Raw genomic sequence first — 27,140 nt, 5'->3', positions numbered from 1 at the left:
CTGCTCAGCTCTCATCACATTACCATGGCACATCCAAGACTGCTCAGCTATCATCACATTACCATTGCACATCCAGGTCTGCTTAGCTATCATCACATTACCATGGCACATCCAGGTCTGCTCAGCTCTAATCACATTACCATGGCATATCCAGGTCTGCTCAGCTCTAATCACATTACCATGGCACATCCAGGTCTGCTCAGCTATCATCACATTACCATGGCACATCCAGGTCTGCTCAGCTCTAATCACATTACCATGGCACATCCAGGTCTGCTTAGCTATCATCACATTACCATGGCACATCCAGGTCTGCTCAGCTCTGATCACATTACCATGGCACATCCAGGTCTGCTCAGCTCTAATCACATTACCATGGCACATCCAGGTCTGCTCAGCTCTCATCACATTACCATGGCACATCCGGAGAGGCTTTCTGGTTTAAAACATTGTCAATTCAGTTTTAATCATCACAGGGCTCAACCTGTGACAAATGTGTCCACCATTATACTTCAGTTAGTTTTTTCCCCCCTGCCAAAGTTATATGGTGATATTGACTGTCTCTCCTTTCACTAGTTAGGCACCAGAGGCTTAGTGGGAAACAGATTTGGATCAGAGGGATTGGGACTCATTTTAAAGATGTCAGTCAATACATTGATGTCACAGGCGGTAGCAGTACAGCATGCATTAAACAAGAAAACAGAGAACCACAACTCCTATTCAGCTACAGGCATCAGCTGCAGAAAAAAATTAAATATGTGTTTTTCATGTTTCTTTGTCCCTGCCTCAAGAAAAGGTGTTAGAAAATGAAATGAATTTAGGATTAGTGTGGAAAAGATTTCAGTCTGCTGGAGATTCAGGTGTTCTGTTGCCGAGACGTTGTTGTGTGGCTAATGTAGTCCCAGCATGAGGTCTGCACATTGATGAAACATGCGGTGGGACGATGTGGCTCCTGAATGTCATCAAAATGTTACAGTTGTGAGACTGCAAGGCTAGCTTTGAACTGACCCCTCTGTCTAATTAGAAAGGAATATCTATATAGACAAGTCTGTCTTTTAAAGCACCACAAACCCCTCTGTTTTACACTCAGTAAACCATAGTTACCACAATCCCTCCGTACCCAATACTGTTTTCTCTTCACTGCCTATTTCCCTTGTTCCTCTTGTCTCATCTCTTCCCCTCCTCCCCTGCCCTTCCTCCCCCTCTCTTTTTCCCCTCCATCCTCTTTCCAAGCGCCGTGTCGATTAATTAATAGCTGGCTAATTTAATTTCCAAAAAAGTAATAACTTGTTTAAGCATGAATAAAGACTGACAAGGCAAAGTTCTAATCTGCCCAAAGTTTAATTAGACCCGGCAAGGTTTTCACACAAGCAGAAGGGGTCAGAAGGAGAGAGAGGACGTGGAAACAGTAGCAGGGGGTTAAGGAACGGAGTGAGGGAGAGAGAGAGAACCAACGGCAATTTTTTTTATTTAAAAGCCCCAGGCAAAGACCTTTGGGAGGCCCTTCTCCATTTTGCTCTCTGCAATCATAGCTAGTGAACTAAATATATCTGGAGATGGTGGAACTCTTTTCAGTCTAAGAGACAGATGTAAAAGACAGAAGCAGATGAGCCTCTAACTTTTCAACGTCTAACTGTTCAAACTTCTAACTATTCAACGTCTAACTGTTCAAACTTGTAACTATTCAACTTCTAACTGTTCAAACTTCAAATAACCTTCTTTAACTACAGACGTCTGCATTTCAGTTCTCTTCCTATGTGTCAATGTATCTGTCTACAACGCAAGGTGTTGTAATGATCGCCGTATCACAGATGAGTTGGACTTAGGGTCTCCCAGGGCACTGTGACGGTGCTGCTGGATGCTGGGCTGTAGATCCGAGCATGCCATTCAGCCCAACGCTGCCTGTCGGTGTCGCCTCCAGACTCCTGGCTCTGACATGTTCCTCCCACAGTGTACACTTACAGATGATTCGCCCTAACTGAGGCAGTAACGCTAGAGGTTGTAGAAGGTGCGGTGGTGCACAACCGGCAGTAAGACTGTTAATGTCATTAGCTAGTTGCTGGCTAGGTCAGCTTCTTCGATTGACGATACACCTTCTGTAATGTCAGCTACGCGTTGCTTCTCCGTCGTTGAGTTGCTTAGTTTAAGTTCCTTAAACTGGATTATTTCTTCTTTGTCATGATCTCCTCAAATCTAATTTGAAAATGATTCACGGAAATCGATTGACTGTTTCTGTCAACTTTAACTGCTGCCAGCAACCCGCAAACCAGAGCCATAGAAAATGTATTCTATTCACATACGTCCATAGGGCAGTTCTATGGGCGTATGTGAAGCCCTCTGTGATATGCTTGCGTGTAAAAAGGGCTATACAAATACATTTGATTTGATTTACTAGCTGAGATTAGTTGCTATATAGGCTACAGTTTGTTACACTAATTGAACAAATTATCTGGGATTTTGATTTAATTGTGGCAAAATTTTCTGTGGCCATTTGGCTTCCTGAACATGGTACAGTAGAGTTCTAAGGTTAGTTTACAGTAGGCTACCGTGTAGTCCTACAGCATAATCAGCGACAGTGACTGAAAGCTACAGGAATGTAATGATCATTTGACCAAGGAGTCGTTTCCTTGTAAGATATTGCCAAAATAAAACCTGAAAACAACAGTTATTAATTCAATGGCATGTTTATTATTAAAACGAGTGAAAACGACCGCGTCAGAACACTGTCATATGTGACATTAATGAGAGTTAACGAAAGTAGGCCTAAATATAGCATCAATGAATATCGCATTATACATTATTTCACACAATTGTGTTATTATTACACAATAAAATGTACACAAAAGTAAATGTTACTGTTGGTAAAACTTGGAACCTGTGATTTCAGAGCATTATCCTCTCTGCAGCCAGGCCTCGACGCTAGCTAGCCCCACTTACAGTTTGTGTTTGGTTGGTCCACAAAAACTACATTCACGTAGGTACGTGGTCGCAGAGATTAACAATTTGCACTTGTTTTGATATATTGCAGATTATAATTAGTTTAGAGTGATCACAAAGGACATATAAGAAACCAGGAGGTTCCTTTGACGGACGAGGCCCCAGATATATTCCTAGTCTGCCCTGCGGTGAGGGCGGACCGTGAGGAGGGAGGTCGGTGGAGAGGAGAGTCAACTGGGCTTGTCTGAATCCACCCAGTAGAGGCCAGCACGGTTTGACTAGAATAAGATGGCATTCGTACCTGTCAGGAATACTGAAGTGTGTGTGTGTGCGTGTGTGTGTGTGTGTGCGTGTGCGTGTGTGTGCGTGTTTCACAGCTGTCAGGGCAGGCCACCTGGAAGGGTGTTCCCATGGTGAGTTTAAGACTGTGCTTTAGAATAAATTGGATGGGTGTATTAGGGGACCAGCAGTGAGATTGTTCTAGACTTAGGTAGCCCAGGGGATCTCAGTGTCTACTGGTGACATGAGCACCCTCAACACAGCTGAATGTGTTGTCACACAAGACAGGAAATATTGTCATAAAGCACAGTTCTTATTTTGTATCTACTAGTCAGTGTGAGTGGGGGTTGTCTGTCAGTGAGTGATATTAAATGTGTGTGTTGACGTGGGATTTATTGCCATCAGTATGAATGATGATATATGGAGTCTTGGGGGGGGGGGGGGGGGGGGGGGGGGGGGGGGGGGGGGGTCAATGAGACGTTTTTCATACATTCAGGTTAGTTTCCATCCTCTGAGATGCAGAAGTGTTACTTCCACAGTGATTGTCATGGATGATGAATTTTCCATATTTTAATTCCAAAATTTAACCTAATTAAAAAAATTCCCATGCACCACGTTTTGTGGAAAGCAGCGCACACATTTGGACTTCAAATTGAACCGATTACAATTCTGACAGAGGGAGAGGAAAATATGTATACATTTGATTCCACTTATCTCCTCAGAGACCAACGTGAGGTGAAGAGAGAGGGAGAATAGATTTAGTTTTTTCCATGTTAGCATATCTTGAGGACGGAAGGGGAGGATTGGGAGAAAAGAAGCAAGCAAGGAAGGAAGAATAGGAGGAAATAGGGATGGAGGAAGCAAGCAAGGAAGGAGGAATAGGAGGAAATAGGGATGGAGGAAGCAAGCAAGGAAGGAGGAATAGGAGGAAATAGGGATGGAGGAAGCAAGCAAGGAAGGAGGAATAGGAGGAAATAGGGATGGAGGAAGCAAGCAAGGAAAGAAGAATAGGAGGAAATAGGGATGGAGGAAGCAAGCAAGGAAGGAGGAATAGGAGGAAATAGGGATGGAGGAAGCAAGCAAGGAAGGAGGAATAGGAGGAAATAGGGATGGAGGAAGCAAGCAAGGAAGGAAGAATAGGAGGAAATAGGGATAGAGGAAGCAAGCAAGGAAGGAGGAATAGGAGGAAATAGGGATGGAGGAAGCAAGCAAGGAAGGAAGAATAGGAGGAAATAGGGATGGAGGAAGCAAGCAAGGAAGGAGGAATAGGAGGAAATAGGGATGGAGGAAGCAAGCAAGGAAGGAGGAATAGGAGGAAATAGGGATGGAGGAAGCAAGCAAGGAAGGAAGAATAGGAGGAAATAGGGATGGAGGAAGCAAGCAAGGAAGGAAGAATAGGAGGAAATAGGGATGGAGGAAGCAAGCAAGGAAGGAGGAATAGGAGGAAATAGGGATGAAGGAAGCAAGCAAGGAAGGAGGAATAGGAGGACATAGGGATGGAGGAAGCAAGCAAGGAAGGAGGAATATGAGGAAATAGGGATGGGGGAAACAAGCAAGGAAGGAGGAATAGGAGGAAATAGGGATGGAGGAAGCAAGCAAGGAAGGAGGAATAGGAGGAAATAGGGATGGAGGAAGCAAGCAAGAAAGGAAGAAAAGGAGAAAGCCACCGTACATCTCTTCTTTACTCTGGCCAGGAGTGTTAAACGCCAGGTAGTAATCTGGAAATTATTTATATTTTATAACGTTGACATCTTCTTGGAAAAGGACCATGAAATCTAATTAGATTAGGGATGGAAGGGTCCAGGTAGGTGAGTGTCTGGGGGAGGGGTGGGGACCATACGGGGCCCCTGGTCCAGGGCTGTGGAGGCTCCCAGGGGTTAACCCTGGACTCTGCTGCAGAGATAAGCTCTCTGGAGGAACAGCCTGCGCTTCCTTAGAAAACCACTTGTCTTAGAGAACTCACCTTGAATACGGACTTCCATTCTCCTGACAATGTTCCAGTCCATTCAAGGCTTATCAGCAGCCGTGTGGATGTGTGTGTGTGTGTGTGTGGAAGAGTATGTGTGTGTTTGTTTATATTGGCTGGCTCAAGTAGAAACTTAAATAGTGCGAGACTTGCAGCATCTGAACTATATGCTACTCCAAAAAAGCAAATTGTGTTTTGTTAGTTTGCAGTGTTTTCATAGGTTATGGAGAGACTAATTAGTTTGAGCAGATTATTAACGGCACACCTACTAAACCTGATGACCTCAGTATGTTTCATATTCACAACCTTGATTACGCAACCACTGCCTATCTGCTGCTTACCTTTGATGGTGTGAGTGGTGACCTGTATGTTTAACAGAAGACGGTCTTATTAGCCTTGCCTCTATTGATCTTAGCCTTAAGATCTCAGCCATAAGTATGATGTCTTGTCCTCCCCTCACCCACACACTTCCTCCTATCGTGTTGGGCCAATTAGTCCGCACTCAAACGAGGGCCAATTAATTCTCGGGTTTGATTAGAAGCAACATGACCTTATGGCTCTTTGCTAAATTCAGTGATTAGCACTACTTGCCTCTGCTAAGGACTGCAACATGGGATAATGGTTAGATTTGGCCTTTTACTCCCGTCTATTCAACAGGTTTTCCATATGCGAGTTGTGACGTGTGCTCAATACTCTGTAGGTGCTGAGAGAGATGTATGAGAACAGCCAGAGTGGAAAAGTACCTCAGAAATGAACCAAAAAATGGCTGAAACGTGACTGAGAGTTACTTTCCTGAGTGCTTGTGCTCGGCGTGGGAAAGATCCATCCATAATCGCACCCAAACACTCAAACCAAGGCTCTTACAAAAACACACTCATTAGTCAGCATTTTCATCCAAGCAAGGATTATTCAGTACATATTCACCACCACAGAGAAGCCAGAAAAGCCGACTGTAGCTCCTTTAGCACTGGGGCAATGAATTTCAATTATGCATGAAGCAAAGGCATTTTGGAGAATAATGGCTTTCTTGAGAGAAGTGAACAGCCCAGTTCTACACTGCCCCCCCAGTATCAAAGAATAATCTAATGTCACACACAGAAGAAAGGTTACTTTCTGCATACACATTGATATTTCCACTCTGGGATGCTGACCTTTTTCGATGGAGCTGTGATTTCTTGAATACGACCCCAGTCGTGTTGAAGCTGTGTCTGTACAAGGTGTCAGGCTGTCGTTTGGCAAAACACAGAAACTGTGTTGTTGTCTCAGCCTTAATTGGCTGTGCAGCATAATTACATTTTAGTCAACCTTGAGCGTGTTTCGTTTTAAATGTGTCTAATCTTATTTCATGCTCAACACACACTATTCAGAATCTTGTGGCATCTGTGTTAAACAACACATTAGCCAATGTTCCTGGCTGGTTGTACAAAATTACTCAAAATATCAGATTTTATCTCATGTTTAATGAGTTGTCATTTACATTTACATTTATTCATTTAGCAGACGCTTTTATCCAAAGCGACTTCCAAGAGAGAGCTTCACAAAGTGCATAGGTCACTGATAATAACAACAAGATAGCCCCAAAGCATTGCTGGTAGCCAAAAACAAGAAGCACACATTGTGAACAACCAAAAAATAAGTGCTAAAGGGAATAAACCATAAGAGCATGTAGTTAAGCAAGTTACAATTAAACAACATGAATCTCTAAGTGCAAGTGTACCTGTAGGAAAGCAATACAAAAAAATAGGATTAACTAAAATAGAATACAACAGTTTAAATCAGCTACCACTAACCAACAAGAGCAACAGTCTAAGCAAGAGTCATTGTGATCCTTGAGGAAACTAGCATTGGGTTCAGCAAACCATTCCTAAGTACCGTTGTACTCCCGGTGATTTGGTAAAATAATGATTTAACTATGGATTCCTGCTTCCAATATGATCATTTTCCACCCTGGTCAGAATAATGTGCTTCAGCTGAACACAGTCCTGTAGGTACAGCATGCTGCTACGAACCTTCTCTCTCTCAGCAGAATTGTTTTTGTCAGGCCTTTTTTGTAAATGAAAAAGCATTTCTCATATCCCAGTTGTGGACAGTAGAAGCTATCCCTCACCGCCCTCCAGCATCTCCTACATACTGTACACCTCAGTGGACTGTTATGTAGTGGAGAACCATGTTCTCCATTAACTTATGTATTATATACAGCTGATTATAACCTGATATCTTTTTGTTTGTTACTTATCAACCTCTCGCTCTCCCCCCGTCTTCCCCCTCTTTCTCTCTCCCCCCTCTCCTTCTCCCCCCCTCTCCCTCCTCTGCAGACCTCCGGCCCCTGCCAGACGTAGCGATGACAGGGAACTGCACCCATGAGTGTACTGAGTACGGCCACTCAGACGCCTGCTGGATGCCTGGCCAGCCCTCCCCCAATCGCAAGGCCTCCAAGCCCCCCGGCACTCTGTCCACCTTCGTGCCTTACCAGGAGAGAGAGGCTCCGGAGCAGCTGGCCAACGGCAGCCCCAAGCCCGGGCCGGTGGAGGAGCGAGGCGGAGGGGGCAGTGGAGGAGGAGGGTCCAAGGGGTCGGGCCTCAGGTTCCTGCCCCCCTACAACAGTGCCTACTCTGGAGCCAGCGACTCTGGCAGAGACTGTACTCTGGAGGAGATCCCCATGAGCCAGGCTTCTGAGTACCACCCTGCCACCACCCCGCCCAACCAGGGCTCCAAGAGAGAGATCTACCTGTGAGGGCCTAAACCCCACCACCGACCCTGCCACCCACCACCACCCACCCCACCGTCCCTCTCCCAGCTTGACACCTGCTCATCAACGCTGTCCCGCAGTAAAAAGTCCCCTGACCCTGAGTACGGCCTGCCCATAGCCTACCCTGCCACGCCCCTGTGCCTGGTTGCTGTACAGTCCCAGCAACACTACCTCCTCCTTTTATAAACACATCCAAATTGAGAGGCTTTAAAATCCCCCCCTTCCCCTTTCTTCCCCCCTTCCAACTCCCCATAAAAAAACAAAAATCAACTAACAAAAACAAATCAAATGTAAAATAAAATCTTTTTCCATCAAGAGAAAAAACACATGGCGATTTCAACTACTACTGCTATCAAGGAATGTAAACTCCACTATCATTTTAACATGGTGATCATTTAATGGGAAAATATTTAGCTACTTTCAATGTATTTGTATAATTTTATTTTTGTCTTTTTTTGACTACGAGCAGTGTTGCTCTCTTGAAACTGTAAACAATCGAAGAAGAAAAAATAGTTGTACATGAAATGATAAGACTGTTTGGTGCAATCGATTTTAGGTGTTCTTTTTTCCATCTTTCAGTTTTTTGTTTAGAAGCGACTTATTTAAAAGTGTCTTTCTGTCAACACCAGGACCTCCAAATGTGGAACAAGTCGACATGATTGAATACAAATATTTGTAAACGCACTCAACATAAGACTGCTGTCCACACAGTCACTCTAAACGGTCCTGCCTCTTGGCATCTGCAGGACACAACATATCCTTTCACAGCGGAGAGCTGTCGATTCATGTACAGTTGTAAATACAACGGTCATTAAGACTTAAAACATTTCTTTGGTTGTACAGATCTTCAGAACTGTAGCTTTTGTGTGATTTTAGATCTCCCGTAATGTGCATCCGGATATGATAATCACAATGTACAGGAGGACGGCATCACAGGCCCTAACTGAACTGAACTCTAGATGTAGTTTTCCATCCCTACACTGAGCTTGGACTTAGGGACTGTTCCAGTGTGAGCTGTGCTGGTTCAGGTGAAGTGACTGTTCTGCACCACCTCAGCCCCCGGACAAGGTTTCACAAGCAGACCACCCTCTGGTCTGCTAGGCCCCAGTGAAGAGAAGCAGCTTGCCTAGATGTTGGTGATGAGGGTCCTGATTAGGGCTCTCTGTGATCCTCTCTGGTCTGAAGGATGATGTGGCGACTATTCTAGTGAAAACAACCGGTATTTAGAAACCTGCTGCTCTGCTCAGCATCTCTATCTCTGGGCTTTTACAGTCCTGCTGTGGGTGTAAGGTACGGCTTGTCCCGTGGAGAGGTAGTGGTTAGAAGGGTGGGTGGGGGGGGGGGGGGGGGGGTATACTGTAGCACGTTAGCTTGCCGTGCAAAGGCATCGCTCTAATTGTGGCCACAGGCGGGCTTCATTAACAGTGATCATTTCCGTGTATAAAAAGACCTGAGTGCCGTGGCTGTGTGGAAGTCCATTTGGAGCTTTCTGTTAGTAGCTGCTGACATGAATGGAGATTTGACCTGTGGCAGCAAACATCAGCCTTGATGTGACAGACGGAGCTTTGAGAGGGAGGCGTGAAGGTCTTGGCCGGCCTCAGAAGGCTGCAGGAACACAGACACGACACAGACATGGAGACAGGACAGGAGGCCTGTCCAACGTCTGACATGGGGCATTTCAGACCCTGACACCTTTTAGTTTCTATTTCCTTTATTCAAAGACCAGGGGCAGGAGACCAGGGGAAGAAAGGGGGAGGAGACGGCAGTGATGGAGCTGGAGAGAGAGAGTACATGATTGTGGAGGAGGTTGTTTGGGAGCCATTAACCCTGAGTGTTTGTGAGGATGCAGGTTGACCTTTCAGATGCTATGGTGTTTGCTTTCCTTTAGCCTTCAGGGCACTGAGGCACACGGGTGAAATGTGATGAGGGGCACACGCTGCTTTGGGGAGGGGGTGGGCGGGGTTGTCTGGGGGGGGGGCAATACTTTTTCTAAGTGTGTGTGTGGTAATGGTGAGACTTTTGCAGATGTGTGTGTACTTATTAATGTGTGTAAGGAAGCCACACAGTCCTTCAGCTCTTGTGTTTGTGTGCTTGATGCACACTGGCTGGCCAAACCATATCGTAGACCTGCCGAGCTAGTCCTCAAACAGTCTACCATACCTTAGACCCAGTCCTCTGGCAGTCTACCACACCTTAGACCCAGTCCTCTGGCAGTCTACCATACCTTAGACCCAGTCCTCTGGCAGTCTACCACACCTTAGACCCAGTCCTCTGGCAGTCTACCATACCTTAGACCCAGTCCTCTGGCAGTCTACCACACCTTAGACCCAGTCCTCTGGCAGTCTACCATACCTTAGACCCAGTCCTCTGACAGTCTACCATACCTTAGACCCAGTCCTCTGACAGTCTACCATACCTTAGACCCAGTCCTCTGGCAGTCTACCATACCTTAGACCCAGTCCTCTGACAGTCTACCATACCTTAGACCCAGTCCTCTGACAGTCTACCATACCTTAGACCCAGTCCTCTGACAGTCTACCAAATCATTCCTAAGCCCTGTGGACCCAAGGCATCCTCTGACAGTTCACTCCCAGGGGGAAAACCTGCTGTCGATCCCCTGAGAGAACCTGTCACAGATACTGATAGGCAAAGTCTGTGTGTGTGTGCGTGTGCGTGTGTGTGTGTGTGCACCACATAAACAGCATTTTCTTTCCAGGGCAAGGCGTGCCTCTGTGTGGTTGTTATCGGTTACTCTTAATGTTTATATACCATATTGTGTTTTTATCATGTCTGCATTAAATCATGAACAGTTCTTCCCCTGCCTGAAGACCACATGTTGATCTGTGATGTGACGTAGTGTGCTGTGTTGCTGACAGTTGGTCCCTGGACGACAGTGGGTTTAAGAAGACTCTCATTGTTCCTGTTTCTCTTCATATCCTGTTTTAGCTGTGCTCAGAACTTCCCCAGTCCTCAGCACCAGGTCTCCTCCTCTGCTACCCATTCTCTGCTCTGAAGAGACAACTGGACAGATGGGGTTTGGTTCACCCGGGAACAAAGATGCTGTTCCATTGTAGAAAAAGGAAACATGATTGATACTGTATTGCTATGAATGTGATTTATAGAATAAGTGGATCACTTTTTCTTTGCATTATTTATGATGAGTTGGCCTCCACCTCCGTCCTGTCTAGGGGGTGTGGCCTCCACCTCCGTCCTGTCTAGGGGGTGTGGCCTCCACCTCCAACTCCATCCACAACTGGATGACTGTACCAACAGGAACAGGAACTCCAGGGCCTAATGGAGAAACAGAGACTGTGTGGATTAAGATTTAGAGGCTGGCTTTTTCTGTCCGAAGAGTTTTAGTAGAGCATGAAAAGGCCAGTTTTATCGATATACTTTATTTTGTTTTATTATTTGTTGTTGTTGAGATTGTAGTATAAAAACAACCGTGCTATTAAACATATTGATATACATGCTCACGGCTATGTTCGTCAAAGGCATTGGATAGTTTTATTCTTCGTAAATGTCCTGTGTTTCCACAAGACAGACTGTTAGTTTGTTTTCCTTTTACCTTCAACCCCTCATGGCTTAGTTTAACTAAAACAAAATGACAGAGTTCATGTGAACATATTAACACGTGAAATCTTTACATCTGTCCCCCCAAAAAATCTGATACTGTTGTTAAGTAATTACAGTATCAACAGGCTGATAGCTCGCACTTTTCATTTAAGAAAAATATTAGACAGTAATTTGTGTAGTCATGTGACACACCAGTAATATTACAGGTGCCAGTCATCTCCTGGCCTATGGGAATCCACCAATGATAAGACTGCTGCCCTGCGGGTGGGAGGAGCTTAGCTCATGAGGAGAAGCAAACAGGAACAAACAGCTGTCGCTGAACTGCGTCTATACATGAAGTCAAAGTTTGTAGCTTAACTGTCGGTTATATTTATATAGGAGACATGCTTGTGATGCCTTGTTTTTTTGTACAGTTTTATGTACATGCAAGTGTAGCTTTTGAAGAAAAAAAAGAAGTAAAAAAACGTGATGAAATCCAATGACAATTTGAAATTGTAAAATATTTTTAAGAGTAGTTTGATAGAGCGTGAGTTGGGTTGGGTTGGTACATGAGAAGCTGTGAATGCTGTCTAATATTACTGTCCACTGGAACCTTTCACTGGCTTCGCTGCTTTCATACTTTCGCTCATGTCTCTTTCCAATTTTACATTTATTTAGAAACAGTGACTTTAAAGATATTGGGTCATAAATGGGTTTGTTTGTTTCCTTTGCATCATAGTTTACTATCTTCTATTATGATCAGTATCAGCATGTTTGAAAAAGAAATGTGGTATTTTATTTTTGCTGAGCAAATCAAAGAAACAATATCTTGTAATTAATCCTTCCTTATAGCTTTACAATAAAATTCATTCAGTGAAAAAAAGAAATACATTTGTTTGCCTATAATTGTAATTTGATATTTATTCTGTCTGCCTTGGTTGTTCCTCTCCCTCACATATTCATATTTTTGATTGTTGTTTTGTCTTCACTGACTCGCTGTCCTCAAACCTTCTCTCTCATGGAGCTCAGTAATACAGTGTTACACTTCAGGAAATTGACTTGTGACTCAAGTTGCTATTGTGCCCTAAGGCAAGACACCCAATCACATTGCTATAAAACAAATCGGAGTGCATATGACTGATTTCAAAAGCACTTCATGTAAGGCGCTTTGGTTATTGGGTTTATGGCCTTGTAGCATCACAACAGTACATTTGGCACAAAATGAAATCAGTAAGTTCATCTCAAATCCACATTTCACTTTAAATGAAAAATGTGCAGAAGCAAAATAAATGACTTTTTCTCTGAGGATAAGAATAATTATCATAGAAAGATGGCAGTGCTCTCTCCCTCCCTCTCACCCCCTCCCTCTTTCTGCCCTGCCTGCTGTATCTGCCCTCCCTGCTGTATCTGCCCTCCCTGCTGTATCTGCCCTGCCTGCTGTATCTGCCCTCCCTGCTGTATCTGCCCTCCCTGCTGTATCTGCCCTCCCTGCTGTATCTGCCCTGCCTGCTGTATCTGCCCTCCCTGCTGTATCTGCCCTGCCTGCTGTATCTGCCCTGCCTGCTGTATCTGCCCTCCCTGCTGTATCTGCCCTCCCTGCTGTATCTGCCCTGCCTGCTGTATCTGCCCTCCCTCGACTGGGGGTGTGGGAGAATCACCTGAGCTTAGCTGCTTCCTGGAGAGCACAGGGCCATGGCCAGGGTCACACCTCTGCCTGGCCCAAAACAGCAGCTTTCTGCTGAAACATCAGTCATGTGTATGGTAAATATTGGCTCTGGGCTGATAAACAAACTGAGTTTTGATGAGATAAAAATGAGAGAAATCTGCACTTGAGCATCCTGCTTGCCAATGTTGCCTGGCAGAGGCTAGTGTTTGATGGAGCAAAGCTGGAGGGGGGTGTTAGTTGGGAAATGAGCAGGAAACAGTAGTGAAGAGAGAGAGGTGTGACTGCTATTTGCGATTGCTTCTGGTCGCCGTGCCAGGAAATGAGGGTAGAAGGAGAGCTGGTTTGGCTGTATGGACTAAGGCTGAGGTTTAAGAGAGATGAAGCTAGCGAAAGATACCTTCTGTGGGCTCCTGGGATCTCCTCTAGGAACGGTATGGAGAAGAGTAGGGGGAGTTGTCCTGGATTTGTACTGTATAGTACATTTACATTACATTTAATCATTTAGCAGACGCTCTTATCCAGAGCGACTTACAGTAAGTACAGGGACATTCCCCCTGAGGAAAGTAGGCTGAAATGCCTTGCCCAAGGACACAACGTCATTTGGCACGGTCGGGAATCAAACCGGCAACCTTCTGATTACTAGCCCGATTCCCTAACCGCTCAGCCATCTAACTCCTATGGATGAATACTAATGTTGAACTAGCTGCAGGCTAACTGCAGGCAATTGCTAAACACCTCCCGATGTGTTTATAATTCCTCACTCATTGCTGCATTTATACTGGTCTGGTTTGAACATGCTGGGAAGGAGCTGGTGGTGTGTACAGTGGACCAGGTTCATGTGGAGGTCACAGAAGCACAGATGGATATAGAACCTCGCCTCCTGAACTGGGGTTAATGTGAGGGCCCATGGAGGTCAAACTTGTCGGGTTATTTGAATGTCACAGATTTTCAGGCTATTTAGAGTCTCTCCTTTGCTCAGAGACATCTCATTGTTCACCAGTTCCCTGCCTCACTCATTGCAGCAGGCAAAGCACATAACCACAGGCACTATGTGAAATGTTAAAATGGAGATTAGCCTACCCTTGCAGATCTCAGTATAATTGTAAAAAATCATGCCTTGCATTTCAATGGGCACACTTGTGGCTGGCAGCACAAAGATAAGCTCCTATACTCCTATAAAAGTCCTGTACAGAAATTCCTATACGCATTCACACGTCTGTGAAACTGTTTTCGTACCGCCTCACTCCAAGCTGCATCCCTGCAGACTGTCCTTTCTGTCAGCTGTCCAGCAGAGATGATAGATGAGGGGAGGATGAGGGGAGGATGAGGGGAGGATGAGGGGAGGATGAGGGGAGGGTGAAGGGAGGGTGAAGGGAGGATGAGGGGAGGATGAGGGGAGGATGAGGGGAGGATGAGGGGATGATGAGGGGAGGATGAGGGGAGGATGAGGGGAGGATGAGGGGAAGAGGAAGAGGTGCACTGGGCTTGTCATCCCTGGGGTGCCCTGGGTTCACAGAGTGGAGAATTTTCCTCCTTCTGTCAAACCCCCGTAGTGGCGTGATGTTAGCGGGGGTTAGCAGTGCTGTGTTAGCGGTGCTATGTTAGCGGTACGGTGTTAGCAGAGCAGTGTTAGCGGTGCTGTGTAAGCGGCTGTGTGTTAGCGGCTGTGTGTTAGCGGCTGTGTGTTAGCGGCTGTGTGTTAGCGGCTATGTGTTAGCATATTCTTCATCGCTGTCTGGCCCAGGGCAAGCCTCAGGGGACGGCACAGCAGAGAGGAGAAACTAGAGCATCCTGAAGGAGGAGAGAGCAGGCAGGCAGGCAGGCAGGCAGGGAGGCCAGCTATGTCCCCCTGAGGGGCCTCAGAGGCTCTCCTTATCAATCACTAGACGGGGAAAAGGAAGCGAGATCTGACCAACGGTATCTCCCTATCCTACCGCCTGAACCCTCTCAGTCCACCCCTCCTCCTCCTGCTTCTGCCTTCATCCCATCCATCCCTTCTCTCTCTTCCTGACCTCCGCTTCACTCCCTATTTATTACCAGCCAGAGATGGCGCAGACCTTAACCTCTCTCCCCCGTACCTGAGAGAGAGCTGCATCTCTGTGCCCTGGGGTTTTGGAGGGAGGGGGTTGGGGAGCGCTGCCTGTGTCGCTGGCTAAACAAAGAGTGAGAGTAGTGATTCGTCTAAGTTGTGATGGGTGGGAGGATTGCCTGTCAGCGGGAGCAGGAGGGGAAGATGGAGACGACCAGCCAAGTGAAAGCTGGAGTTCAACTGACGACCAGCGGTAGAGAGCTGGGGAGGGGGAGGACTGACTGCATTGTTGATTGAGAGCAATATACTGTAATATAAAACGTATATGTCATGGTCTAATTAGTTTATTCACTAGAGACACCACTATAATTTCCAAGAAGTCTGCTAGGGATTATGTACAATATTGCATCTGATGGTGATCACCTTGGAACTAATATTCTTCTGCAGGGTTATATTTTCCTGGGGACACCTCTTAAAAAAGAGAGACACATGTTGCAGTGAGTGAGACAAACAGTCCCATCTTCCGCCTGGTGGAATAAAAACACGTTTGTTGAAAGAATATTCTTCCCTCCTCCTTCTTTTTCCATGTGCTTCACCTTCAGTATGACTTGCATCATAAGCCCACCACTTTGTTATTTTTCCGATAACAAGGTTGTTCATTACAGTCTGACGGCTCACTCCCGCTCTGGTCTGAACGCCAGCGTGAACTCTGGAGACGTCACATGGCTCCAGCTTGATCTCTGCAGATCCTGTGGATGATGGCTCAGTTGGAGTGGGCATGAGATATGACCCTGGATTTCTCCATCCATCCACTCTCCCCGTGGCTCTGAGTGCTCACTATCTTTGTTGGGAGGGCGTTTGACCTTCTCGACAGCGCGCTCCACCGAGGTCTGCGCTGCGAGAGATGAGGATGTGCTTGGATATTCATTAGCGGTCCAGATTGGTGTTGTGTTTGCTCAGTGACCTTGCTAGGAGGATAGAAGATGGACGAAAACGTGTGGGCGGTCTGTAAGTCGGCCTCCTATCTTGACCCTTGAGTCAGGTGACCTTGCACCTTGCTCTCCTCCAGATTCTCTGAACGAGTGCTAATGGCATGTTGCAAGATGGATACGTTTCCAAACACATCTTGGGAAAATGGTTGTGCTCTACAATAATATTGTAAGTCATTAAGGCATTTGCCTTGATACGTAATAGAATACACAGCTACTTACTGGTATGAATACATACACAACGTAGGAGATACAGTAAAGTCGCTCTGGATAAGAGCGTCTGCCAAAATGACTAAATGTGAAATGTGAAAAATGTGAAAGGATTGTTATCACATAATAAGCACACAAGAAACAATGTAGGTCACTTACAGCAGCCCAGAGCACTTTCAACTTCCCATAAGTAAAAATTAATTTCAAAAATAAAAAAAGTTCCCTAGTTGCTCTCAAGCATATGGGGATAGTGTCATAAATCCATCTATAAGATATTATATTTTAAGGAATTATGGTAAGGAAGGAGGCTAGCTCAAGGGTTGGGCCCCTCAGATGGCTAGCCTGCACTGAGAGGCTTGAGACAGCTAGCCAGGGGCTGCAGTAAATTAACAGGAACATGAGATAAAGAAACAGTAGCTATGCACATGTAGGCTACAGTATGCAGACTGTAATACACTTTTGTTTCATATAGCTGTCGGCAATTCAAAGACATACAATCTCAGTTTTAAAATGGGATTATATGAGGTTGAAATTTGCTAGGCGTATCACTCCTTACCTAGGGACGTGTAGTGTTGCTTGTGACGTTGTTTGGATGAGATGTTCACAACAAAAATGATATAAAAACATAATGCGTTTGACACCATGTTCAGCAGCACTAAGCGATGGAGCCATGGACCTCACAATAAATTAATAATATAAATATATATGATATCAATAAATATACACGCACTCGCGGCCAACTGGTCATGCAGTAGCATTCCCCGCTAACAGGCTTCGCCAACAACAGGTTTGGCTCTATGGAATGTTGATGATGTTCCAGTTCCAGAACTGTCCGTGCTTCTCCGCCCTCCAGCTGACTAGGCAGACGCTGATGGTGTCCCATCCTATCAGGTTCCTCACCATCTTCTAAACATTAGCTGCTAACATTTCATTAAAACGCCGGCGAAGGCCCTGATGCTTGTCCAGGAGGACAGTGTGGCTGGCAGAGCACATGAGGAGCAGAGCAGGTGGAGTGATGAGGCTGACAGTAACAAGATCGAGCTCGCCAGTGCGCCGCTCAGGGTGAAAGCTGAGAACGCTCTGGGATTTATTCTACAAAGGTGAAAAAAGAAACTGGAAGCAGCTGCAGTCCCATGCCTCCTATGAGGAAGTTGATCGTTTGGTTATGGTTTTGGTCTGGGCGTGGGAGTGGGGTGTTGGTAAGAAAAATATGTAAATGATGTGTTGATTGTGGCAGTCCATAGGAGAGACTAAGTACATGTTTCTCACATTCTGGCTGTCATAATAATATGTATGGCATTTTCTTTTTCTTTTCAAAGAGTGGTTTGGTTAAATGTAACAAATCAACTTTGTTTGAGATGTGTTTTGAGTATAATTTATATTTGCCTGTGCTACGTTCTGCTCCAAACATTTCCATGGTATAATATCATATGAGTGATTGATTGAGATTTGAGTGTGTAACACTGCTAATTGAGGCAGGGTTGAGAAGTATGTAATCCCCCTCATAAGTAGAATGTGTGTGTGTGTGTGTGTGTGTGATGTCTAGTGCCTTGATGTGGTTCCAGAGAACGCCTTATCTTGGAATTAGTCTTCTCCAATGTCCTCCAATCCTGTGATTGATGTATTTATTTATTCATGTTGGGAGAGCTCCAATCTCACTGTGCATCCCCATGCTTCTTAATTACAATTGAAGAAGAAAAAATAATCATACAAAGTTTGTGATTGGATTGGAAGGTAAAGTAAATTTGGAATCTGTCCCAAAAGTGGATAAAATAAATTGCATCACTTCAGCAAAAATGGGAAAAGGCATTTTCAAGTGACAAGTGATTGATGAGTACTTTGTTAATATGTTGTAGCAGAAGAAAACATGACAAGGTAATACAATGTTTTAAATAGAAGCTAAAATCCTCTCTGAAAATGAATATGTATTTTCAGTCAGCAGACCCTCACCCATGCAGTCCCCTTACCCCTACACACGCCACACACTCCTGGCAGGAGAGGGCTATTCTGAGGAATTGGGAAGGGAGGGCAGAAGGGAGAGAGAGAAAAAAGAGAGAAATCAAATCCACCCAGATTGTAATTCAGCTGATGACTCTCCGACCTCGACGTTCATGAGAGATTCCACAAAGCTCTCTCTCTCTCTCTCTCTCACTCTCTCTCTCACACACTATCTCTCTCTCTCTCTCTCTCTCTCTCTCTCTCTCTCTCTCTCTCTCACAACCAAGCTGTGGAGGACGGGTGCAGCCGCTGTTTCTATTTCCCTCCCTCGTCTCTGACGCTCTGAATCGGCCTGATCTCTCTGCTGCCTGTATAACAGCCTATTAGCCCAATGACTGTAATAGTACCTCACGGCCTGGGCTCACCACAAAATCACTTCACTCTCTCTGTGAGCTGCTGTTGCTTTGTCCCTTCCGTCTGACTGGGAGCTGGGACGTTAGGAGACCAAATGTTATTTTGTGGTTTAGCATAATGGGTGGAAAACAACACTGGGATGTGCTTCACTGAATGTCCTTGCGGGGAGCGTCTCAGGTTCAAGGCACCAGGGTGACGAAACGAGCGGTATCACCTCCGTCTGCCAGGTACAACTGTAGTTTCACACACAGAGAGAGGAATACAAAGAGATACAGAGAGAGAGAGAGATACAGAGAGAGAGATACAGAGAGACAGAGAGATACAGAGAGACAGAGAGAGAGACACAGAGAGATGCATACAGAGAGAGAGAGAGATACAGAGAGAGATACAGAGTGAGATACAGAGAGAGAGACATACAGAGAGAGAGAGATACAGAGAGAAAGATACAGATAGAGAGAGAGATACAGAGAGAGAGAGATACAGAGAGAGAGAGACACAGAGAGACATACAGAGAGAGAGATGCAGACAGAGAGATACAGAGAGAGAGATACAGAGAGAGAATGAGCCTTGAAATATGATAGCAAAGACCAACTACTTTTTAAACAAATCAGAAGGCTTGAATTACGTTTTTGGTAAGACACAGGACATCAGACAGGGTCTATTTCAGCGTGTTGTTCAGTGATAAACACTGGAACAAAGAGAGCACCTCACAGGAAACAAACTCAGTGCTCTGGAGTCAGACCCAGGCGGTCGTCACCAGTCCACATTGTTCTGCAGCGTCTCTATCTACTGACACCCATTGGGCTGTTAGTGCATTACACTGCTGCATCACACGGTCCTGAGGGTACAAGGCTGTTTCAGAAACTCCTCTCAGAGACTCACTGTGAGAGCTCTGTGGGGTCTTGGATAGATGTACTGATGGACCATGTCACAAGCAGGTGTGACATGAGGAGAAGGAACCACTTGTAAAAGTTGGTTATTGGCAAGTTTTGTGAGACATTTTGGAATGAAATTTGATTTTTTCATGAGCAGTGCCAAACCTGAGTGCTTTGCTCAAATTCCTTTATATAAAACGGAAATTAGACAATACAAATGTGCTCACTCTTTGTTCAGAAACCCTGTGTGCGTGCGTGCGTGTGCGTGCTTGTGCGTCTGTGTGTATTTGTCATGTTACCTGTGGCACCCATAGTATTTCCCTTAAGTAAAGATTGACACTTTTCATTATCTAAATGCTCATTGGGCAATGTCAAAGCTGTAAAAAAGTGAATAGGTTAGAGAAAGCAACTCTATGTTAAGTGCCACCCCCCTGTGGAGTGCCTTTGGTGTGGGGCATCACAAATGAAAGGGTAGCTAATTAGTGAGTGATAAAAATAGTCATACCAAAGTGTTGGATGGATACAATTGTGGTTGGCACAGTTTGATCTTCATCTCTTCCTCTCCCCTTTCTGTCTCCCTTTTCTCTCTCCCTTTATCTCATAAAGAACTAAAATGGTAGCAACAATATTTAGTGTAATATTTTAACTTTGGATGGCTTCTGTAAGTTCTGATATATGTATAGAGTAACATCTTATCTAACATGGTTACTAAGGAGAACCTGCTTCGATAACAGGATTTGCTAAAGAAACTAAATGTTTGATTTCTGACAGAAAGGACCCTCTTTTTCATTCAGCTGTGTTGAATGAAGGTTAAGTAGTCACACTTAGTGAAATAAGGTCGAGCTCTGAGGCTTTGAGGTGGTGAAGCAGGTTTATTATGGGGATAATGGTATCATCTGCTGACGCAAACCTCTGCTTCTCCCTGCTATTCACTAGCTGTCTCCTCCACAGGAAATGATTACTTGAGAAGCTTTCCAATCAGGGATGTAGTGAGATTTCTGTCATCAAATTTCGCACATCACATTACCTGTCCTATTGGCTATGCTTATGAACAAAATGAAATATGAATACAAAATGCATGTACGAAAGCTTCACTTTAGAATAGTTATTTAGTAGATTAATTATTAGTTATGTTCAAGTGCAGGAAGAGAGAAATATGACAGTGTGAGAGAGAGAGAAGGACCAGGAGACAGAGCCATCAGAGAATGTGTTCAGGTTGTTAAGTATCATCCCAAGTACCGTTTCAATTTATTATTTCTAAAGAGACAAAGTGCAGAAACATCTTCCCTTTAGTTCTGAGTGGATAAGCCTCTATCTAGCCTGCGGTGAAGCATGCTTTTTTTATGAAGTGTTGCCTCATAAAAAAGCATGTTCTAGTTTTTAGGACTGCGTGTCAGTCACGGACGTGCACCGCAAAACCGACTGTTCTAATTTCAGCATTTTGTTGTTAAGTCTATAATTTATTGTTGTTAAGTGATGTTGTGAATCATGAGCTTGGGGATGAATGTATACTTGAACATCTTTGAAAATGCAGGCATCAAAAACAAGGCTGAATGGGTTGGCCTTTGTGTGTGTGTTTTGCATGTGGGAGTTCTTATTGGAAGTTGTTAATGTGTGTGTGTGTGTGCTTGCGTATCCGTGTGCGCTCCTGTCCCTCTCTCCCTGCAGGCGTAGCCCGAGGCAGCAGCCCCCCCTGCTGGACCCCCCTCTGCTGGAGGGATACAGCAGACCCCCCTGGACCCCCCTCTGCTGGAGGGATACAGCAGACCCCCCTGATGGACCCCCCTCTGCTGGAGGGTCACAGCAGCCCCCCCCTGGACCCCCCTCTGCTGGAGGGATACAGCAGACCCCCCTGGACCCCCCTCTGCTGGAGGGATACAGCAGACCCCCCTGGACCCCCCTCTGCTGGAGGGTCACAGCAGCCCCCCCTGGACCCCCCCAGCGCAGGGGAACGGCACGGGCCTCCTTCCATCCAGGGTCTGGATCCCGCTGGAGGCCAGCGGGCCTTCCTGAGCATGGAGGATGGATGGTCCAGCAGAGAACTGGGCCTCCAGGACCCTGGGCCTCCAGGACCCTGGGCCTCCAGGACCCTGGGCCTCCAGGACCCTGGGCCTCCAGGACCCTGGGCCTCCAGGATCCTGGGCCTCCAGGACCCTGGGTCTCCAGGACCCTGGGTCTCCAGGACTCTGGGTCTCCAGGACCCTGGGTCTCCAGGACTCTGGGTCTCCAGGACCCTGGGCCTCCAGGACCCTGGATGGAAGGACCCTGGATAGAAGGACCCTGGCCTGCTCTAGATGCTGAGCACGGCCCGGGGCGCTGACAGGACGAGACCATCTCCCTCCTCCACGGATGTGTTGCATTAGAACGCTGTTTATCTGAAAACTGGTATGTATTTTTATATACAGTTTTTAAAGATGTGATTCATCCACAAGTCAACTTAAAAATGACAAAAATAATCTTAGAGTAAGTCCTTAAATTGATAAAAATTATTGTACACAGTTAATCTTTTAATTAATTTAATGGTTGTGTAAATTAGTCATTAAAACTGTACTAAATTACTAAATGTAATAAAACAAATGCTCAGCAACACGTACTATCAAACACTTTATTGATACATCTCCACACTTTTCTTGTCAATCTCAGAGAGGCCCATCAAACTGCAGACTGCAGGTTTCAGAGTCATTAATGATTCATGCGGCGTTGCGTAACCTCCTGGGCAGCCATCTTGGATTCAGGGGGTGTTGGGGGTATATGCATCCCTCAGGAGCATCTGACTCACTCACATCTCTTCAAAATATCCCTTTGAAGCCCAAGACTCCTTCTCAAGTAAATTGGCGGGTTGTTATTGGTTTTCAATTAAGATTTAAGATAATGCAGGACCAGCATTCAGTGGTGGTAGTAGTAACGGCATGGTTGGAGGGATTTCTCGCTATTTTGTAAAGATGCTGGAAATGTAATTCCTGCTGTTACTTTCAGATGACTGATTCCCCTCCACAGTTCAGGGTGTTCATGAGGACATGCAAACAGCCACTTCCCTGCACTGGGGTTTTCCCCTCAGTCAACACTGATCTACACTAAATAACTGGGAGGTAGCGTTTGTACGCAATCAATGTGTGTGAGTGCTGTATGGTCACCAGCTCCCGTCACAGGGCTGATGAGTGTGGAGGGCAGCGAGGGCAGCACCGGCTCCTGTCACAGGGCTGATGAGTGTGGAGGGCAGCGAGGGCAGCACCAGCTCCTGTCACAGGGCTGATGAGTGTGGAGGGCAGCGAGGGCAGCACCAGCTCCAGGGCTGATGAGTGTGGAGGGCAGCGAGGGCAGCACCAGCTCCTGTCACAGGGCTGATGAGTGTGGAGGGCAGCGAGGGCAGCACCAGCTCCAGGGCTGATGAGTGTGGAGGGCAGCGAGGGCAGCACCAGCTCCTGTCACAGGGCTGATGAGTGTGGAGGGCAGCGAGGGCAGCACCAGCTCCAGGGCTGATGAGTGTGGAGGGCAGCGAGGGCAGCACCAGCTCCCGTCACAGGGCTGATGAGTGTGGAGGGCAGCGAGGGCAGCACCAGCTCCCGTCACAGGGCTGATGAGTGTGGAGGGCAGCGAGGGCAGCACCAGCTCCCGTCACAGTGCTGATGAGTGTGGAGGGCAGCGAGGGCAGCACCAGCTCCTGTCACAGTGCTGATGAGTGTGGAGGGCAGCGAGGGCAGCACCAGCTCCTGTCACAGGGCTGATGAGTGTGGAGGGCAGAAGTCTGGCTGATGGTCTTGTCACCCACTGGAGAGGATGAACAAAACACCAGTATTAATACGACTGAGATTTACCAACAGGCTGCCCCTACTGGAAGTTGTGACGCATGTTTGAAAGGTTAATTAAAATCGGTTTATCATGTTGATGCCTGGCGAGCTGAAAGGTGAAAGTGAAGGAAAGCAGTGAAATAAATGATAATGAAAGACGTGCTCTCAATGCTCTTAATCACTGTATAACCCCCTTTTTGTTAATTGAAGATAATTATAGGATTTTAATTTTCTTATGTAGGTTGAAGGACAGCAAAAAAAAAAAATCATTACAAATGTCTAGGGTGATGGATTGACGTGAATAAAGATTTAAGCGTGGGTGGAGTTCATTACTGGGCTAAGACAGAGGTGCTTCACATTCAGGATCAGTAGTTTCAGAAAGGCTTTGTGTTGTATTGTAAATATTCAGTATGTAATAATAATGTTGCCTTAATAATGTTGTATTGTAAATATTCTGGACGTTATTCTGGACAAAAACTTCTAATAAATTATCACATTGTTAATCTGTACATTATATGAGACAACAGCATTTGAATTTTTTTTAAGGAATACAGTTTCAAATTTGGATCTCAGGGAAGCAAAATATGGACAGATTTACTTGATTCAATTAATAACTTACTTTCTGCATAATCCTCAATAGGAAATCCCATAATGAGTGTGGAAACAGACCTCTGTATTTTCATCCTGCAACTGTTATTGACTATCATATCTGCTGTATCACGAGAAGTGAATATTTGCAAATAGACTGAGTCTGAAAATATACTTTCAGTCTTTGAAGTTTCCAAAACTGTATCCAACTGATGTATCCAAAACTGTCAATTCAGGATGAACTTATTGTTGTAATCTTCCTCCTCTCACCCCTCTCTCCTCCTCCTCTTTCTCTCACCCCTCTCTCCTCCTGAACTTATTGGTGTAACTATGGAAACAAAAAAATTAGAGGGTTGTGAAGCAAACCACTGATTGATCTTTTAGGTCACATGACCAGCCACCATCAAATATCCTCCTGTATCAAACCTCCGAAAAGCTTTTCATACATTCTGAACAATTTTTTCTGGCTGAATAAAGTTGAAATGTACAAAAGGTTATTATACCCTGACCTTTGACATCACTTGAGTGTAGATGGGCGTGGATCTTTCATCTGGTGTTCTGGAAAACCTTCCACGTTAATGTCCTTTTCAATAAATAGTTTTAGGCTAACAATGTTGTCCTCATCAAGTTTGGTGTTCCTATGTTACATTAAAGAAAGGTGCAGCTCAGAAGTGGTTTGAAACATCCTGCACCCCTATCGGAACACAGCAGCTCAGAGGAGGTTTGAAACATCCTGCTCCCCTACCGGAACACAGCAGCTCAGAGGTGGTTTGAAACATCCTGCACCCCTGCTGGAAAAGCTGCTATCTTAGACGGCAGTGTCCCACTGTTCCAGGCGCCAGCCACGTCCAAGCCCACATTTCATTCATTTTGTCTCCTATATTGGTAATTGACTTGCGGTGATCTGAACTGTGAGAGGTATAATGAAAGAGATGAAGAGGGAGAAAGAGAGAGAGAGAGAAGGGGGGTGAGAGGAAGAGAGAGAGAGAGAGAGAGAGAGAGAGAGAGAGAGAGAGAGAGAGAGAGAGAGAGAGAGAGAGAGAGAGAGAGAGAGAGAGGGAAGATGGGGAGAGATTGAGTGGCAGAACTTCCAGTTTTGTATCGCCATCATCCTCCAGCGCTCAAGATCCCAGGACACCAAGCCACATGAGAATCCCAACACGTTAGGGAGTGTCCAGGGGGAAATCACAAGACATAGATGCCAATGTATGGAGGAGGTTTATGTTTGGGTCTTGGGATCTCTGTTCAAGGGCAATATTGGAATTGATAGTATAAAACAAATAAATGAGGGTGTCACTCAGAAGGTACGATTCTGTAGCTGTATTTTTACTTATCTCACTCTTACACTCGGACACAAACACACAACATGGTTTTCTTCCTCTCAACAGTCGAGTGTTTTTCTCGACTGTTCAGAGGAAGAAGACGTGGTCCCCCCCTCCCTCGCGGACGGACGGAGGAATGAAAGTTTAAATCACTCGGGTTTGCTGTGCTGTTTAGCTGCCTTTTGGAGAATTGTGCCAATAGCTCCCCACCTCCCTCTCTCTCCCTCTCCACCTCCCTCTCTCTCCCTCTCTCCCTCTCTCTCCCTCTCTCTCCCTATCTCCCTCTCCACCTCCCTCTCTCTCCTTCTCCACCTCCCTCTCTCTCCCTCTCCACCTCCCTCTCTCTCCCTCTCCCCCTCATTCTATCTCCCTCTCCACCTCATTCTCCCCTCATTCTGTCTCTCTCTCCCCCTCATTCTCTCTCTCTCCTTTCTGCAAGTGTAGCTCTAAATGCTCACCCTGTAATTTTGCTGAATAGGCATATCATGAATTTTACTGGGGGAAAGCTGGGTTGAGAGCCAAGCCGTTGCCACGGCATGCTTAATCAAAGTCAACAAAGTATATTAAACGGATTTGCAAGTCCACATGAAGAAACGACTGGGTGCTAAGGCGATCAGAGTAATTCTGCCCACCGAAAAAGAAAACAAAATTACTGGCAGAAGCTAAAAGGACTTTTCTCATTTTGTTTGTACCTACAAGCGAAGACATGCATCTGGAAAGAAAATAAACATTAATTTGCAGTATTTTTGTTCTCAGTGTTCTTGGGTGGGAGATTGCCTGCCATGCTGTGGGGTCATTCTCTCCCAGGTCTGAGGGAATCCAATCATCATGCTAGAATGATTCACCTGGAAGGTTCACTGAATCACCTGGGAGGGTTCACTGAACCACTTGTGCTACAGTAGCACAGACTACAGATTCTAATGCTGCCTTCTGCAGGTCAGAAAAGCAGAACAATGTTCTGGAAGCTGCTAAGCACTCTGCTGTCAGGCTCAGATCATAAACAACGTTGGCTGCCTTGTCGACCAACTGCTGCTGAAGTGCTTTAATTGGCAGGTAGTACAGTAACATTTATGTGTCCCTTGGAAGAAAAACGTCTGTGTTGTTCTATATCATGCCTGCGTTCTACCAATAACAATGCCTCGGCGTGGCACACCTGCCCAGCCCTACAGGCAGGGAGCTCTGATGTGTGGCTGTGTGGGAGTGGCTGTGGTTGCGGTCGTGTTTGAGAGCTCTTCTGGACCTCTGCAGTGGACCACAAAGGCCCTCCCTCCTCTGGTGCTCCTGTTACCATGACAACCCACTGGTTGGTGTCAAGCTGCTTCTCTCTCCCTCTCTCTCCCTCACTTTCAGTCTCTGTCTTTCTCCCTTGTCTATCCCTCCCCCCTCTCTCCCCCACCCTCTCTCTCTCCCCCCCTCCCTCTCTCTCTCTCTCTCTCTCTCTCTCTCTCTCTCTCTCTCTCTCTCTCTCTCTCTCTCTCTCTCTCTCTCTCTCTCTCTCTCCCTCTCTCCCTCTCTCCCCCCCTCTCTATCTCTCTCACGTCTTTTTCTTTCTCTGTAAGACTTTTTTCTGTCCCTCACTGTTTCTTTCTTTCTCTCCCTCTCTCCATGTCTCTCTCTCTCTCCCAGTCCGTGCTTCTCTCTGGAGTTTAAATGAAGTGTTGCTGAACTGCCAATTATACCGAGCCAGTGAAGTACACGACAGGACATGTTTTAATGTGGTCTCCTATTAGATGGTGTCACCCAGTTGTGTGGGCAGGGACTCAAGGAAGAGAGAAAGATTGAAAGAGAGAAAGAGAGAGACTGCTTCTCTAGTTCCAGCACATGTGTACAGTAGG

At 45.8% G+C, this 27,140-nt stretch overlaps 1 protein-coding gene across 1 annotated transcript in view; it reads left to right on the top strand.

Moving 5' to 3' along the window:
* The window catches only part of LOC124470344, a 62,929-nt gene extending 53,676 nt beyond the window's left edge, over positions 1-9,253 (top strand). The window contains exon 3 of the mRNA XM_047024189.1: positions 7,498-9,253. Within this exon, the coding sequence (XP_046880145.1) occupies positions 7,498-7,916 (419 nt within the window). The 3' untranslated portion in view covers positions 7,917-9,253. The remainder of the gene's footprint in view (positions 1-7,497) is intronic.
* Positions 9,254-27,140: the final 17,887 nt, after the last annotated feature.

Source organism: Hypomesus transpacificus, chromosome 1 (assembly GCF_021917145.1).
Source record: "Hypomesus transpacificus isolate Combined female chromosome 1, fHypTra1, whole genome shotgun sequence".
Taxonomy (NCBI): domain Eukaryota; kingdom Metazoa; phylum Chordata; class Actinopteri; order Osmeriformes; family Osmeridae; genus Hypomesus; species Hypomesus transpacificus.
The sequence above is the reverse complement of the archived record's forward strand: the minus strand, read 5'-3'. Positions and strand labels throughout refer to the sequence as shown.